Below are 13,053 nucleotides of genomic sequence, written 5' to 3' on the forward strand. Positions count from 1 at the left end.
GGTCCAGTTTGGTCCCACCCCCTTCCTCATCCCCCACTCCTCCTGCCCTGTACGCCCTAACCTTGTTGGCGTACGACTCCGGACAATTTTTGTACAGATGTTCTTGGCTACCGCAGAGGTTACATCGTGCCGGAACACTGCATTCTTCTACCTCGTGGTCTAGTGCCTTGCATCTATAGCACACTTTTGTCTTGCACGTTGCGGCCAGGTGACCACTTCCCCCACACCTCCTACACAGTTTAGGTTGTCCGGCATACACAACATATCCTCGGTTGCCTCCTATGTTCAGGGCACTCGGGATGTGTCTCAAGGTCCCTCCCTCTGTTTTCAACTGCACCCTCCATTGTCTTGCCCCTGTCCATATCCCCATTGAGTCCCTCACCTTTTTACAGCCCGACAATACTGAGCAGTGCTGTCTTAGCCAGACCTCCACGTCGTGGTCATGTAGGGCTTCATTGTATAGGAAAATAGTCACTACCTTCGTGTCTAGCTCTGATTGATGTCAATGGCTTCTCCTCCGCCTTTTCCTCGAAGCGGGTCATAAATCTTTGTAGCAGGGGGCTTGAGTTAAAGCTTACATCAAACGCCCTCCCTCCCGGCAGAGTTATCAAACAGTACAAGTCTGTCGACTCTATATATAGCAAGCCCATCATTATAGACCGTACAAAGGTCGCACGGTCGATGATCACTTCTTCTGCTACCTCATCCTTCATCACTACTCAGATGCAATTATATCGCTTGACATGAGGTGGTGTCAGACTCACCCCTGCCCCGCCTCGCCATTTCCCGGCTCGTTCCCGGGGCCTCCCAGCTCCCACCGGTCCAGCGTCCACTGTCGCGTTCTCCCTCCGGGCCTCCCCCTGTCCCAGGGTTGCTGGCGTCTCCCTGGCTTCGTTCCCCATCCTCCACTCGGGGGCACCCGCCTCTCTGCTTCCGGACGCCATACCTTCTTCTCCTCGGCCTCCCTCACCCACTCCATCAGCTCCCACCCTCCCATCCATTTCCTCCATCCTCTCCTTCTGCCGTGCCTCCGCCCATACCTTCTTCTCCTCGGCCTCCCTCACCCACTCCATCAGCTCCCACCCTCCCATCCATTTCCTCCATCCTCTCCTTCTGCCGTGCCTCCGCCGCGTTCCTCTCCATCCATCTCCGTGCCTCCTCCACGCATCCCCCTGCTGTCGGCGGGTCGGTCTGGTTGCCCCAGTCCCCTCCGGCAGTGTAGGTGGTGTCGGTGGCCCTCTGCTTTCGCCGCATCTTCTTCTTGTCTCCTGCAGTCACCGTCTGGCCGACTCTGTCGTCCCAGGCTCCCTCAGCAGTGCAAGTGGCATTCATTTTTCTTGACACACTCCCTGCTTCCTTTTCATCTGCTGCGAGCATAAGCTGGGCGGCTCGCTCATCCCGGTCTCCTTCAGCAACTCGGGTGGCCCTCGTGGTCCTTGACTCTCGCCATTTCCCTTCTTTGTCTGTTGCGATTTCCGTCTCCATTCTCCAGCAGTCCCCGCTTCTTGGCAGCGTGGTCATCCCTGGCCACACGGTCAGGGCCCTTGCAGGCCTCGGGGCTGGTGGCTAGGTCTCACTTGAGATCCGGACGGGCTGGAAGGATCACCTCGGTGCTCCTGGTGTCTCCCCTGGCAAGCCAGGGCAGTTTTCCCCCTCCTCATCGGGCAATTCGCCAGAATGGTGAGGCTCTGCTCTGTCTCCCATTCTTATATAGAGCAGCAGCAGGGTGACGTCATCATTAACTCATTAACTCATCAGGTGCAACGATTTGACGAGGGGGGGGGTTATTGTATTTATATACTAGATTGGTAATCAGGCAGTTGTTACGATGCAAGTTGTAGATTAGTAATCATTTGTTAAACTGAATAAGGGTACTGGCAGTCTATGATGTAGACTTATTCTTGGTTCTTTCAGTAATAAAAAATAAAATAAAAAAGTAATAGTGTTTCCATACATGATTGGAATATAATCGATACTATAACACAACAATCGGCTGATAATATATATATAACACTTATTTCTTGTGGAAAGGTGACTTCTTTAAACAAAAGGAATGAGCAGCAATGGGCTCTCCTTTGTCTCCTGCTATAGCAAATCTGTACATGTGTAATGTGAGGATATATCCGGCTCACTGACGTATCACAACTCGTCATGATGATTGGCTCTGCCGGTCCTGGTTTATATAGCCAATGGGGGGAAGCCTAGGGGCGTGGCCCTGATGTAATGGAAAGGTGACAGCTGTAAGTAGAGGATTGGTTCTGCTGGCTTTGGCCACAGCCAATGGGGAGATGAGTCAGGGGCGTGGTCCCGGGAGCCTACGAGGGAGCCTGGAATATTCCATGGAGGCTAACCAGGATTGGTGGAAACGTAGCACGTGACCCGGGTATTAAATAGGGGTGGAGACGAGCGACACGTGGTCAGAACGGGAACGAATGGAGGAAAGGGCCACGCATGAGCAGGGCTCCAGGTTGCCACGTGGCAGTGTGTCTCTCTCTATCTATCCCTCTCACGCTGCCTGTCAGCAGCGTGAAGGAAAGCTGTAATGCAAGTTTAATAAAATACCGGATTCCAGAAGTCGCCTCAACGATCTTTATTACATGGGTGTCAGAAGTATCTCTTGAGACTGTTTGGACGATTCCTTTAAAATGTCCAAGCACCTCAAGAAGAGAAACCCACCGGACCCTCCGTCGGAGGAAGAGGTTGAGGCGGATGAGGACGAGCTGCTTGGAGCTGCGGGTCCTCTGCCTCCGGCTGCTGCTCTCCCCGACGCCGCTCATCGCCGACAGGCCGGCGAAGCGACGTCTTCGACTGCGGACGAGGGATGGCGTCGACTGGCGGAGCAGATTGAATCACTCCGTGTGATTTTGCTGAATCTGGTGACGGCGGTCACATCTTCAGCAGTCCTCGGTCGGCCACGTGGAATTCAACCAAGAGCCGATGAGCAGGATTTTCAGTGGGAATTGACGTCCGCCATTGCTCCTGCCGCGGAGAGAGAGGCCTCCATCTTGGGCAGGGCTGCTGTAATGAAGCCGCCGGACGCCATCTTGAGCGGGCCTGCTGCCACGCAGGTGCCGGACGCCATTCTGATGGAGCCGCGAAATACGCGGGGAGCGGGATTGGGGACGCTCGGGGCGTCGGACATTCACCGCGGTCATCGCCTTCCTAAAATCAAGGAATTTGTCGCCGGGGGCGATTGGAATGCGATCACGTGGCGGTTCGAGTCAGCCTTTCGGTCGGTACGATGGACGGAGGCGGAGGCACTGGAGGCGCTGCCCACACTGCTGGATGATGTCTCCTTGGCGGTCTTCTGATCCATCCCGGCGAGCAAGAAGAAGACGCTGCGTGATGCTTTCACGAAAATGGCGGAGTTTTACGAACCGCCGACGGCGGCTACAAGGAAATTTATGTCACGTCGTCGAGGACCAGAGGAATCGCCCTTGGCGTACCGAGGGGCGCTGTTAGCGCTGGCCATGGCCGCCTACACCGACTCGTCAGCTGATTTCCTGGATCCTCTCATCCTTTCCAGAATGATTGAGCTGGCCCAGGAACTTAACATCTCGTTGCCGGTGTGCGGCCACGAACCGCTTACGTCGCGATGGGCGGCACGCTGCTTGGACGCCAAGTTCAACCTAAAACGCTGAGATCAGATGGCGGCATGAACGGGGAATCCCGAAATAGACGGTCCACCGTTGGGGTGGTCTCCACGTCGGGTCGTCCATGGCTCCAATGACTCCAGCGACAATGAGGTGATGGCTGCTGTTCCTCGCTGGGTGCCGAAACGCTGGCCGCGCGAGCAGCGTGATGGGGCCGGACGACCACGTGCAGAGACCGGGACGAGCGACCGCCGGGCGACAGCGGCCACGTGTTTTAAGTGTGGCCGACGAGGCCATTTCACCCGGGATTGCCGCTGCCGACCTCAGCCTTCTCAGCTCCCATCGGGCCGTCTTCCATCTCCTCCACCGGACGCGGATCCACGACACCCTCGGGCAAGTTGGCACACATCGGACACCCGACAGGTCTTGTCACATCACCCATCCACTCGCACACATGTTTGCACTCCGGACGGTAATTGTGGTGTACCTGTGTCGATGCCGCACTCTGTGACACAATGTAAAAAATTGGCCCGTAGGGTGGTGGCAGCCGCGTCGGGGTCCTCGACGGTACGGGGTACCATCGATGGCGTCAATGTTCGTATTTTGGTGGACACTAGCGCGTCTGCCACCATAATTTCCGATGTTATTTTTCATCTCCTGTCCATTCCTACATCACGGATCCGACCGGCTAATGATGCGTGCGTTGCTGCTAATGGGGGTAGTATGGGTATTTTGGGGCGAGTTGATGTGCGCATTGCTATCGGGAATATCACCGCGGAGGGACCAGGTTTGATCTCATGTTCATTGGCCGTCCCATGCCTATTGGGCACCGATTTCTTGTGCCGCATGCCAGTTAAAATACTCATCGACCAAGGTTGCTTGGAAATGCCAGAGGGCCGTAGGATGTCGTTCCTGCCGTCCCTGTTGAGCCATTCGCCCCCAGGTAATGCTGTTAACGCGATTGTTGCTGCCACGGTGGAGGTGCCGTCGGGCTCACAAATGCTTATTCCGCTGCGTTACCGAAAGCATTTGGATGCTGCGGATGGTGCGATGGGTGTGCTGTTGTCCCCGTCGAATTCTGTGGCAAAATCCTTTTCCCTAGTAGCGGCTCAAACTATCGTTCGGCCTGGTCAGGCCCCGTTTATACAAGGCTCATGCCACTACCGATTTCACCAGCTTTGAGGGTGAACCACCCACAAAAATGGCCGCTGGTGGGCCACGATACGATTGTTCAGACGATCGATGGATCGCAGATTTGTGCGGGGAAAATACATCTTTGTCGGCCACATAGCGGAGCACCTTGCATTCGTTATTATCGGAGTACGCTGACGTTTTCAGTAAAAACGATTTGGATCTGGGCTATACCTCGCTCTTATCGCACCATATCGACACCGGTGTGGCGGGGGCCTGTGAGGCTGGTGGACATTCGGAATCCCCAGAGTGTTCACATCCAGTACGGCCAACGTCGTTGGTATGTCCATTCGTCGCGACTCAAGCCCTACGTTGACCCGCGTGCTGGCCCTTCATCTCCACTTGTTGACCTGCCGGGGTCTGGCATGCCGAATGTGTCACTTGCCTCGCCGATTGAGCCGAGTGATCCCCAGCGGGGCTGTGTTCTACCCCCCGCAGACGCACGGGTTTTGAAGGACGACGAGACCCCGGACGTTCCACCTCCAACGGGGCCTGTCCCAGATACAACGGAAACCGAAACTTCTTCTTCTTCACGGCAACCACCTCCTGCTGAACAGTCGGCGAGGCACCCAAGGAGAGGGTCCGGCGTCGCGCACACGGTCGAAATCTCTCCCGTTTCACTAATATTGATTGCCTTGTGGTCTGTCACCCTGTTGTTACTGCGCTACAGGGGTGCCCTAATGTATGTCTGTTGTCAAATGTTTTGAATTCCTCGGCGCGGTGACGCCTACTTGCCCATTACCTTGTTAATGCATCTTAGACGCCCTAAGATTTATTCTAATGGGAATCGGCCTGTCACCCTTTTCCCAGCCGAGACGGCTGACTTTTTACACCGGGGGGGGGGGGTGATGTAATGTGAGGATATATCCGGCTCACTGACGTATCACAACTCGTCATGATGATTGGCTCTGCCGGTCCTAGTTTATATAGCCAATGGGGGGAAGCCTAGGGGTGTGGCCCTGATGTAATGGAAAGGTGACAGCTGTAAGTAGAGGATTGGTTCTGCTGGCTTTGGCCACAGCCAATGGGGAGATGAGTCAGGGGCGTGGTCCCGGGAGCCTACGAGGGAGCCTGGAATATTCCATGGAGGCTAACCAGGATTGGTGGAAACGTACCACGTGACCCGGGTATTAAATAGTGGTGGAGACGAACGACACGTGGTCAGAACGGGAACGAACGGAAAAAGGGGCCACGCATGAGCAGGGCTCCAGGTTGCTACGTGGCAGTGCGTCTCTCTCTATCTATCCCTCTCACGCTGCCTGTCAGCAGCGTGAAGGAAAGCTGTAATGCAAGTTGAATAAAATACCGGATTCCAGAAGTCGCCTCAACGACCTTTATTACACATGGAACACTTTGAAACACGAGGACTTGCCTCAAGTACATTAAAACCATATTTTTGGTTTAGATATGACACTTTGGTTGTCTGGCCACATGGTAAAGATACACTTATTGAATGTTTAAATCATCTCAATGCGCAAAACCCAGCCATTCAGTTCACCATGGAATGGAGGTGAACAACTCACTCCCATTCTTGGATATTTTGCTTGGACGCGGTCAAAATGGCAAAATAACACGGAGCGTCTACCGAAAAGGAACGCACACAGATACCTATCTGAATGCAGATTCGCATCATCACCCAGCATAGAAATCCTCTCTCATCAAGACACTCATACATTGGGCAAAGACAGTGTCAGATGGTGAAGGTTAAGGGACAGATATTAAACATGTTAAATAATGCTCAAATTAGCAGAGCATTGAATGCCAAATCAAGATCGAACTACAATACTACTGAAAGTGATCAGATTATCAAAACAATAAAAATACCACATATCTCGGGAGTTACAGACAAATTAGCCCGTGTTTTGAAAAACCGAAAGGAACATTAAATTATCCCAAACACAGCTGTCAGCAGTGGCAGAACATGCTTGCCAACAAGGACATTCAATTGTTTTTGATAACGTTGAAGTGTTATGCAGAACTAATTATTACTGGCCAAGATTAGTTAAAGAATCTATTTAAATTGAGAAGAATTCAAATAATTTTAATCCCTCTGATAGCTATAGACTCAGCGCAGCCTGGAAGCGTGTTATTAAGTAATACACGACACATTGCAATTCCTTACAGGTGAGTAACATGCTAAGTGGCTGATTACTGATCTATTACATAATCGCATACACCCCCACTTCTGCCTCTGATCTCGAATCCTGATAGGGTTCAACAATGCTGACGTCATCCTTCACTATTTAAGACCGGAAGCAGGTGGATGGGTTCACTATTCTGGCAAATCGCCTGAAGATGCTGGATGTAATTTTCAGCGATACGTCGTACTCAAATTGTAAATGTGTAATGGGTTCCGGAGACACTTGTAGAGGTAACTTCTTTATTACAATACAACACTCCAACAGTCCTGATACTCTGTTACAGCCTAGGTACACAGCCTAGGTACACAGCCTAGATACACTACTCTGGCTACGCTCTGGGGTCCTTCGCTACAATTACCCTAGGGGAGGCTACCTGACCCGACCCAGCCAAGGTGCGGGTCTGGACTCTGGCTTCCTCGGAAATCGCCCTTACAAGGACGTAGAGCCGGGAGTCCCAGAGTCCTCACAGCGTCCCGGCCCTTACAAGGACAAGCGGGACGAGGGGGTCCAGGGTCCTAAGCTGGCTGGGGGGCGGGTCTTGGGTCTTGAGCTGTGACTGGCCCCGATCGGCCAGGGAGCTGCCCTTTTATGCCTCGTCCCCAACGAGGGGTGGGGTTGTGTGCACCCCCAGATATCCCACAGAGCACACACAGCCCCCCCCCCCCCCCCGTTGGTGGCGCCAAGGGGCTTAACTGTCTGGGGGCGCCTGGGATCCTAGCGCCTGGCGCCGAGGGCTTATCTGTCTAGGGTCCCAGAGCCCCCAGCAGCCCCTCCCCTCTTATGGCACTACAAATTTTACGGATTCACTCTTCAACACACTGGTGGGCTAAATTCGTGAAATATATGTCTTTTGTTAACGTGACACATTTTTTACTGATTGGCCATGTCGGGTGATGGAGGGTAGCGACACATTTATAAATAACATGATCTAACCCAATTTATTTTATTATTTTTCTATCTACGTGACTATACCAAAAGAACCAAAGAATATGAATTCACGAAAGTTTGAAGTCAAACTTTAAGGGAGAATCCGCTCTGCACGATGGAATAGAGAATATAACACAGACCTTTGCTTTGTAGCCACATATAGGAATAACAAGCCTTTGCACACTATGCTCAAAGTCCTGCCTCGCTTCCCACACAGCCAGCACAAGCCCATGGTCATCCATGTTGACCATAAAATCCCAGTAATCACCAGTACACGAAGACCCCACTGGAATTTTGGAAGGGCAAATTGGCCTGGTTTTATGTCTGCAACGGAAAACAACATCCACCACATCTCCACGAACCGTGAAAAAATTGAGCAGTTCATCATGCTCGTGAAAAAAGCCACCAGCGATCCGTTCTCGCGGGGCTATCATAGGTTCTACACCCCGGGCTAGACTATGTAAAGTGAAAACCTTCGAGAACAGCAAAGAACCAGTGACCCAGAAATCGCCAAAGTCCTTCTGCAGTTGCTAGATTCTGCCAGACGAGTAAAGTGGGGAGCATTGATGGAGTCTTTGACTTCACGCACTCCAGCCGCAGAGCATAGGGGTTACTGTGGAAGCTCTGTGGAGCGGCACCCTCAAAACACCGAACTGCTAAGGCGACTGCTAATGGGATAGCGGCGCAGCTTCTCGGCAATGCAAAAACAATCGGAAGGCGAAAGCAATAATGCACAGTAAAAGAATCCATAAAAGATACACTCACTACCAGTGTCAAAAACTATCCTCTGTCTGCAGCTGTGCTTCTGGAATAAATAGATGCCGCATTGGCGGTAACAAAGGCAGGTAAAGCTGCAGGAATAGATGGGTTTTACCTGGAATTCATAAACACCTTGGCAGCAAAGGAAGAACCTGGCTGGCGAAACTTTTTTCAAAATTATCGCCACCAGCAAGCTATCATGACTTTGGAGAAAGGCAAAAGTCACTGCTCTCCTCAATCCAGAAAAACCTGCTGATGGTACGCACAGCTAAAGATCAAGCTCTCTTCTTTGTACAACCTACAAGCTACTGGAGCGAGTACTGTTAGCCCAACTCTCTCCTGTTTTGGAAGCCACCATACCACCTGAGCAGGCAGGTTTTCGTCCACAACGAAGCTGTTGTGACCATGTCGACGCCTTGACATCACACATCAAAGCCGGCTTTCAGCATATACAGAAAACAGCTGCTGCTACCAGGGGTCGGTATTAGCACATGCTCTGTTTCATTTTTACACCAGCGACATGCCGGCCACATTAAGGTGCAAGTTTATTTACGCAGATGATCTAGCATTGGCCGGCAGCTCAAGACATCTTGAACACCGACCTAAAGAAATTGGAAGATTATTACTAGTCCTGGCAACTTAAGACAAATCCAACCAAGACAGTGTCCTCTACATTCCATCTCAACAACGCAGCAGCAAAAAGTACGCTGAAGATCGAGTTTTGTGGTAAAATCATCACCCACAACCCGCTCCCAAAATACCCTGAAGTGGTGCTTGATCGAAATCTCACTCTCATGCAACACATTGAGCAGTTGAGCAACAAGATAAAAAAAACCCGCACAAACACTATCCACAAACTGGCGGGAGCTAGTTGGGGCTGTGATGCGCAAACATTATGGACTGCCACACTCACCCTCATATATTCGAAGGGTGATAGTATTTCTCACGTGTTTGGGGACCCAGTGCTCACACGAGTTATTGACACACAACTGAACATTGCAATGCGTGCCATCTCAGGTACGCTCAAGTTGACGCCAACCCAGTGGCTCCCAGTCCTCACCCACATTGCTCTGCTGCAAATCTGTCGTGAAACAGTGGGAGTACCAAAAATATAATTAACCTGCAGCTTCCGATACATCGGGACATAACCCAGTGCTGCCTGTTTGCCTAAAGTCACCCCTTCTGGATCACAGCAGCCTCACTCCGCTCCACAAATATAAATGAAGGATTGCGGCGGATGTCAAAAATAACATCTCATACAGGACCCTACCATTGAACCTCCCGGTTTCAACCTTCCACAACGCCAATGGTCGACCATCAACCGAATCAGGACCAGGCATGGCCGATGCGGCCACCTGATGCTCATTTGGCGCATCAAAAATTCGGCGGCCTGCGAGTGCAGCCACCAATCCCAAACGATCGACCACATTGTAAACAGCTGCTTACTTCACTCCTTTAAAGAAGGAGGAACAGACGAGATCGACCCTGGGTCTCAACAGACAATTGAGTGGATAACAAATCTAAAATAACATATTTAACCTGTTTTCACCTGGTGGGGTTGACCGGGGGTGAGGTCCGTAGGATTAGGCGATCCCGGTCGGGTATACGGTCACCCCTATGCCACAGGGTTGGATGACTGGGTATTGGGTGGTGGGCGGCGAGAAGAGACATCCTGCCCGTGTTCGGAGGACCATGGCTGCATAGTATTGTGCAACGGCTGGATGGTCTCTGGGAATGTTCAACGCCTGGTGTCGTTGTTTGGGGGTTGCAGGGAAGGTGTAAAAGTAGGGGGGCAGCACGTGGGGAGGGGGTGCATTGTCGCGGCTCACTGCTCAGGGAAGGGTATCGTCCAGGGACAGGAGCCCCCAATAGGAGCTCCTGGGTCCCTGGATTGGGCACTTTCACACGGCGGAGGTGGGAGGGTGAGAGAGTGGGGGAGAAAATTAGATATTGACAATGGTGAGTGGAGGTGGTCAGTGAGTCGAGGAATGAATATCGAGGTGTGAGAGTCACTGATTTGGTTGCGAGGAGAAGGGGTGGGGTGGAAGGGGAGGGTAGGGGTCCAGGAGGTGGCCTGGGGCTCCAGGCCCCGAGCCCCGTGCTCCGGACCCCCGGTACCCCCTCTCTAACCCCCAAGTCGCGGTCGGACCGCTACGGTGGCCCACATCACGTCCTGGCATCCTGCAGTGCAGTACAATTGTAATAAAGGACTCCTTCACACACGATGTCACTCTCCGTTGGTCCTTTATTGGGTTCTTTCCTCGCACCCGCTGGTCCTCGCTCTGACCCTCGCCGTCTCAGTCACCGTGCGCCCTGCGCACGCTCCGTGTGCTCTCGCCACGCCGTCTCCGTCGGCCCCTCCGTGTGCTCTCTCTCCTCACCCGCCCTGGCCACACCGCCCTTCGGGTACCCCGCACACTCCGCTGGCTCTCTCTGTCTCCGTGCGATCCCGCACGCTCCGCTGGCCTGGCCGCACCCCGCGCACGCTGGACCGCAGTGCGCCTATCACCCCCGACCACGTGGCAATGGCGCCACTTCTCCTTCCACCGCCAGCGTGGCTCCCTCCGTGGTTCACTCTCTTCTCCTCCCCGTCCCCTTCCGGCTCTCTCCCTATATCCCCCTCTCTCACGTGACTCAACTCCACCTTCCATCCTGCCTCCGCCTCCGCCAGACCGTTCACCCCGCTCCCATTGGAGCGAGGTGAGCAGTGGCTCCTCCCACACGCTCCGCATCTAAATACCTCGGCGCGTGTGAGCGGCGCGGAGGCCAGCAACCACCCTGTTATTGCTCGCATTACACAATAGTACCGACGCCCCCCCGCCCCACCCCTTACTGTGTATGGTGGTGAAATCGGGTCCATTCTTTCGGAGGGTTGGTGGAAGAGAAGGAAGGGGAAATCATCCATCGTCGCTACTCGTGTGTCCGCCACCACGCTTACTTTCTGGGTGATCTGTTCTCCATCATGTTCAGGGTATGGGGAAGGGATTTTCCTGGCCTAGCCACCAAGTCAGACTGGTTTATTGCTTCCCAGATGCTAGGTTGCAGTTTCTTGTAGATCGTTTCCGTTGGCTTTCCGTGGGGAGATTCATTTATTCGATAATTCCTCCATATCTTCAAGGTTTGGGGAGAAAAATTGAAATAAACTTTTGATGGGTAAGAAGTGGAATAATTGGTTTAAAAGGGGTCGGTTAATTGAGATGGCGTAGGAGCGATCAGCTTCGAGTTCTTCACTCAGCCATGACATCACCGGAAGACCAGAGCTACTTTATGTACTATTAAATCTAGATAAAAAGCTAATTTCTTTAGAACGATTTTTTCTGTTTAATTTGTAGTATTTCTCCTGCACCTATGATTAGCACGGTTGGCTACGTACATGCGAAAAAAAGTTCAATATACATGCATACCATCACAGGGTGTGTGAATATCTCATTATGAAAACACTCAAGCACATTACGGTATATGGCAGTATGATCTTTATTCAAAACAGTAAAATCAGAATTCTAATAGAATGTTAACAAGTGTGTGACTAGACTGGTCTAGGTGAGACCTCACAGTCGATGGAAAATTGATGCAGAGGGTACAATTAATTGCAACCACAAATTATTGTTTGCCAATTGAATATTACCTGTTTATACCTAAAAGGCATTGTGTGCTTAAAGTTGGCAAGGGTTATGATTATGGTAAAAGACAAAAATTTTCAATCAAATTTCAAACATTTGCTGGACACTTTTGGCAAGGACTTATCTAGGTTCAGAAGGCATGCTTGTAGATTCTGTGTATTGGTACATGTCTAAGGGATTCAATAAAATAACATACATGAAAAATAGCAAAAATCATTTGTCAATCACACTATGCCAAAATTGTGAGAATATTTTTTTTCATCTTACTGGTGATAATAACAATAATAATTGGAGAACTCAACGCATGTACACGTGATTATTTTGTCTGTTTGACTGAGAGGTAGTGGATCGCCTTAACGACACACATTTGCCTAACCCAAAATCAATTATGAATCATATTGGATGCGAAAACCTATGCTAAGTTACATTGTGTTTTGTATTTTGTAAAGGCAGTTACATGCACATGTTAGAATGTTTGTTGTAGTCAATGGCTGTCCACCCTTTAAGAAAAACAGCCTTGGAGCTGCATGCTAAACTGATATTCGCGTTTGATGGCGCAAAATGCATGCATGTTTGGTTGGTTACACTTCTCATCCACGGGCCACTGCTCCACCCATGAACTTGAATCCAACACGTACTGAAAGCTAAACATACAAAAACACAATGTGTTAGTGGAACACTCCACACACAGGTACACGTGTGTAAATGGTGATGTTCACGTGTGTACTACCTATTATGACATGGTTCGGAAACACCATGGTCATTAAATTGCCATCATATTTTGTTCACTTAATAGGCTGACTTGAACATTGTCAAAACTGT

At 51.3% G+C, this 13,053-nt stretch overlaps 1 protein-coding gene across 1 annotated transcript in view; it reads right to left on the reverse strand.

The window, feature by feature from the left end:
* Window positions 1–12,069: 12,069 nt before the first annotated feature.
* Window positions 12,070–13,053, reverse strand: part of LOC133349576 (complement C3-like) — a 320,240-nt gene continuing 319,256 nt past the window's right edge. Inside the window, 1 exon segment of the mRNA XM_061563146.1 lies at window positions 12,070–12,875. Within this exon segment, the coding sequence (XP_061419130.1) occupies window positions 12,734–12,875 (142 nt within the window). The 3' untranslated portion in view covers window positions 12,070–12,733.

The sequence above is a fragment of the Lethenteron reissneri genome, chromosome 30 (genome assembly GCF_015708825.2).
Source record: "Lethenteron reissneri isolate LAM-NWPU_2019-01 chromosome 30, ASM1570882v1, whole genome shotgun sequence".
Classification (NCBI taxonomy): domain Eukaryota; kingdom Metazoa; phylum Chordata; class Hyperoartia; order Petromyzontiformes; family Petromyzontidae; genus Lethenteron; species Lethenteron reissneri.